This window comes from Pygocentrus nattereri, chromosome 22 (assembly GCF_015220715.1).
Source record: "Pygocentrus nattereri isolate fPygNat1 chromosome 22, fPygNat1.pri, whole genome shotgun sequence".
In the NCBI taxonomy this organism is placed as follows: domain Eukaryota; kingdom Metazoa; phylum Chordata; class Actinopteri; order Characiformes; family Serrasalmidae; genus Pygocentrus; species Pygocentrus nattereri.
The window spans coordinates 231,994-234,493 of record NC_051232.1 but is presented as its reverse complement, the minus strand read 5'-3'; the positions used below and the strand labels follow the sequence as shown (position 1 = coordinate 234,493).

The 2,500-nt window shown below is 45.6% G+C and overlaps 1 protein-coding gene across 11 annotated transcripts in view; it reads left to right on the top strand.

The window, feature by feature from the left end:
* Positions 1-2,500, top strand: part of sorbs2a (sorbin and SH3 domain containing 2a) — a 156,247-nt gene that overhangs the window by 19,864 nt on the left and 133,883 nt on the right. For 9 of the 11 annotated variants that reach the window (XM_017686421.2, XM_037532850.1, XM_037532848.1 and 6 more), the window contains exon 3: positions 1,213-1,366. The exons of the other annotated variants lie outside the window; for them this stretch is intronic. Coding sequence is in view for 7 of the 9 variants with exons in the window: in XM_037532850.1 (XP_037388747.1) it covers positions 1,325-1,366 (42 nt within the window). In the remaining 2 variants the exon portion in view is untranslated. The remainder of the gene's footprint in view (positions 1-1,212; positions 1,367-2,500) is intronic. 11 annotated transcript variants of the gene reach the window in all.

Below are 2,500 nucleotides of genomic sequence, written 5' to 3'. Positions count from 1 at the left end.
TTCAACTACTGAGAGCATTTGATTATCTGTATGTGGTGTTTCTACAGTAGCCAGTGCTGATTTAGAAGGCCAGCTGATGACCCCCGCTAAATACAGCCCATTACATGACTGAGAATGACAGGACTCACCCACGGAGCACCGGACTGGACCAAACAACTGCCTCAGCGCAGACGCGTGGCTGTGGGAACGTGGGCATTAACTGGAGCACTGTGTCATCAGGAAAGGCTGAAGGCTTGTACAGCGTCGGCGTCCGTGACCAATTTCATAAACGCTGAGTCTGGATCCGACGCCAAAGCGCTGATGCTGACAGGACGGACCGGAGAGCTGAATCTGGAGACTTAGTGCCCGAATTCTGCTGCTTGGTTTAGCTCCTTAAACGGCCGTTCGCACATGTCTATAACCCGGGAATCGCTCTTTCACTTCACGGTGAAGTCCCTGAATAAGAAGCCTTACTATGTAATAAGCCTGGGATTTGGGTTTATATACAGAAGAAATTGTGGCGTGTACAAAAGTCTGGACACCCTCCCAGTTATAGTGTTTCAGAACTTAATGAGCCCTCTAGGCCTTAATTCACATGCCAGGACTAATTAGGAAGGTTAAGAATAGTCGTCAGGAATTTGATGGCGATTCCGAGGAGTAAAATACAGTAAATTCTATGACTCTTCAAACTTTGTGCTGACAGTCAACAGCCAGCAGATCCTCTGAGCGGCTGGCTGAAGACCTGAAAGTGAAGCTAACAGATGCTTACGGGTCAGAGGAGGCTACTTCCAGCTCCAGGTTCCACTGTCGAAACGGCATTAAGCAGTGGCAGTTAAGGGGAACTGTGGAGGTAAAAGCCCGACCTGCTGGCCAGAAAGGCAAACACAACTCAAAATAAACACAAACCACTCCAAATCCTGAGAAAATAAGGCGTCATTTCAAGAAACCTCACAGCTTATGGTGGTATAATCTTAAATCTTAGAGGTATGTGTGAAAGTTTGTGCACCCCTGGCTGAATAACATATTTTTCTGCTTTTTGAAGTGAAAAGATATTAAACCCTCTGCCGTAACCTGTTACAGTAACGTTCTCTTGCAAACGTTAAAAAAATGAGAATTAAAAACAGGTCATTGTGGCATGCGCAGCACTCTGGAAACCTTCGAGTTTTAGTGTTTTAGAACTTAAGGAACCCTCTAGGCCTTAATTCACTTGTCTCCTCTGTCCTGCTTCTCAAGGCAAGCAGATCTAAACTCAGAGGAGCTTCTCAGCCTCGCCAACAGAGGGAAGATCAGACGAAGTCCAGGACACTGAAGAGAAGAAGGAAGGCTTTCCCCCGACGTCCGACTGATGTTCACCGGGACCAGAGATTATCTGGGAGATTTTATGACGGTAAGACTGTAAATGACTGTGTCCCTGATTGTAAATGACTGTAAAAGATGATAAATGACTGTGTCCCTGGCTGTAAATGACTGTGTCCCTGGCTGTAAATGACTGTAAATGACTGTGTCCCTGGCTGTAAATGACTGTGTCCCTGGCTGTAAATGACTGTGTCCCTGGCTGTAAATGACTGTAAATGACTGTGTCCCTGGCTGTAAATGACTGTGTCCCTGACTGTAAATGACTGTGTCCCTGGCTGTAAATGACTGTGTCCCTGGCTGTAAATGACTGTGTCCCTGACTGTAAATGACTGTCCCTGGCTGTAAATGACTGTAAATGACTGTGTCCCTGACTGTAAATGACTGTGTCCCTGACTGTAAATGACTGTAAATGACTGTGTCCCTGGCTGTAAATGACTGTGTCCCTGGCTGTAAATGACTGTAAATGACTGTGTCCCTGGCTGTAAATGACTGTGTCCCTGGCTGTAAATGACTGTGTGCCAGACTGTAAATGACTGTGTCCCTGACTGTAAATGACTGTCCCTGGCTGTAAATGACTGCAAATGACTGTGTCCCTGACTGTAAATGACTGTGTCCCTGGCTGTAAATGACTGTAAATGACTGTGTCCCTGGCTGTAAATGACTGTAAATGACTGTGTCCCTGACTGTAAATAACTGTGTCCCTGGCTGTAAATGACTGTAAATAACTGTGTCCCTGACTGTAAATAACTGTGTCCCTGACTGTAAATGACTGTAAATGACTGTGTCCCTGGCTGTAAATGACTGTGTCCCTGACTGTAAATGACTGTGTCCCTGGCTGTAAATGACTGTAAATGACTGTGTCCCTGGCTGTAAATGACTGTGTCCCTGACTGTAAATGACTGTGTCCCTGGCTGTAAATAACTGTAAATGACTGTGTCCCTGACTGTAAATGACTGTGTCCCTGGCTGTAAATGACTGTAAATAACTGTGTCCCTGACTGTAAATAACTGTGTCCCTGGCTATAAATGACTGTGTCCCTGGCTGTAAATGACTGTAAATGACTGTGTCTCTGACTGTAAATAACTGTGTCCCTGGCTGTAAATGACTGTAAATAACTGTGTCCCTGACTGTAAATGACTGTGTCCCTGGCTGTAAATGACTGTGT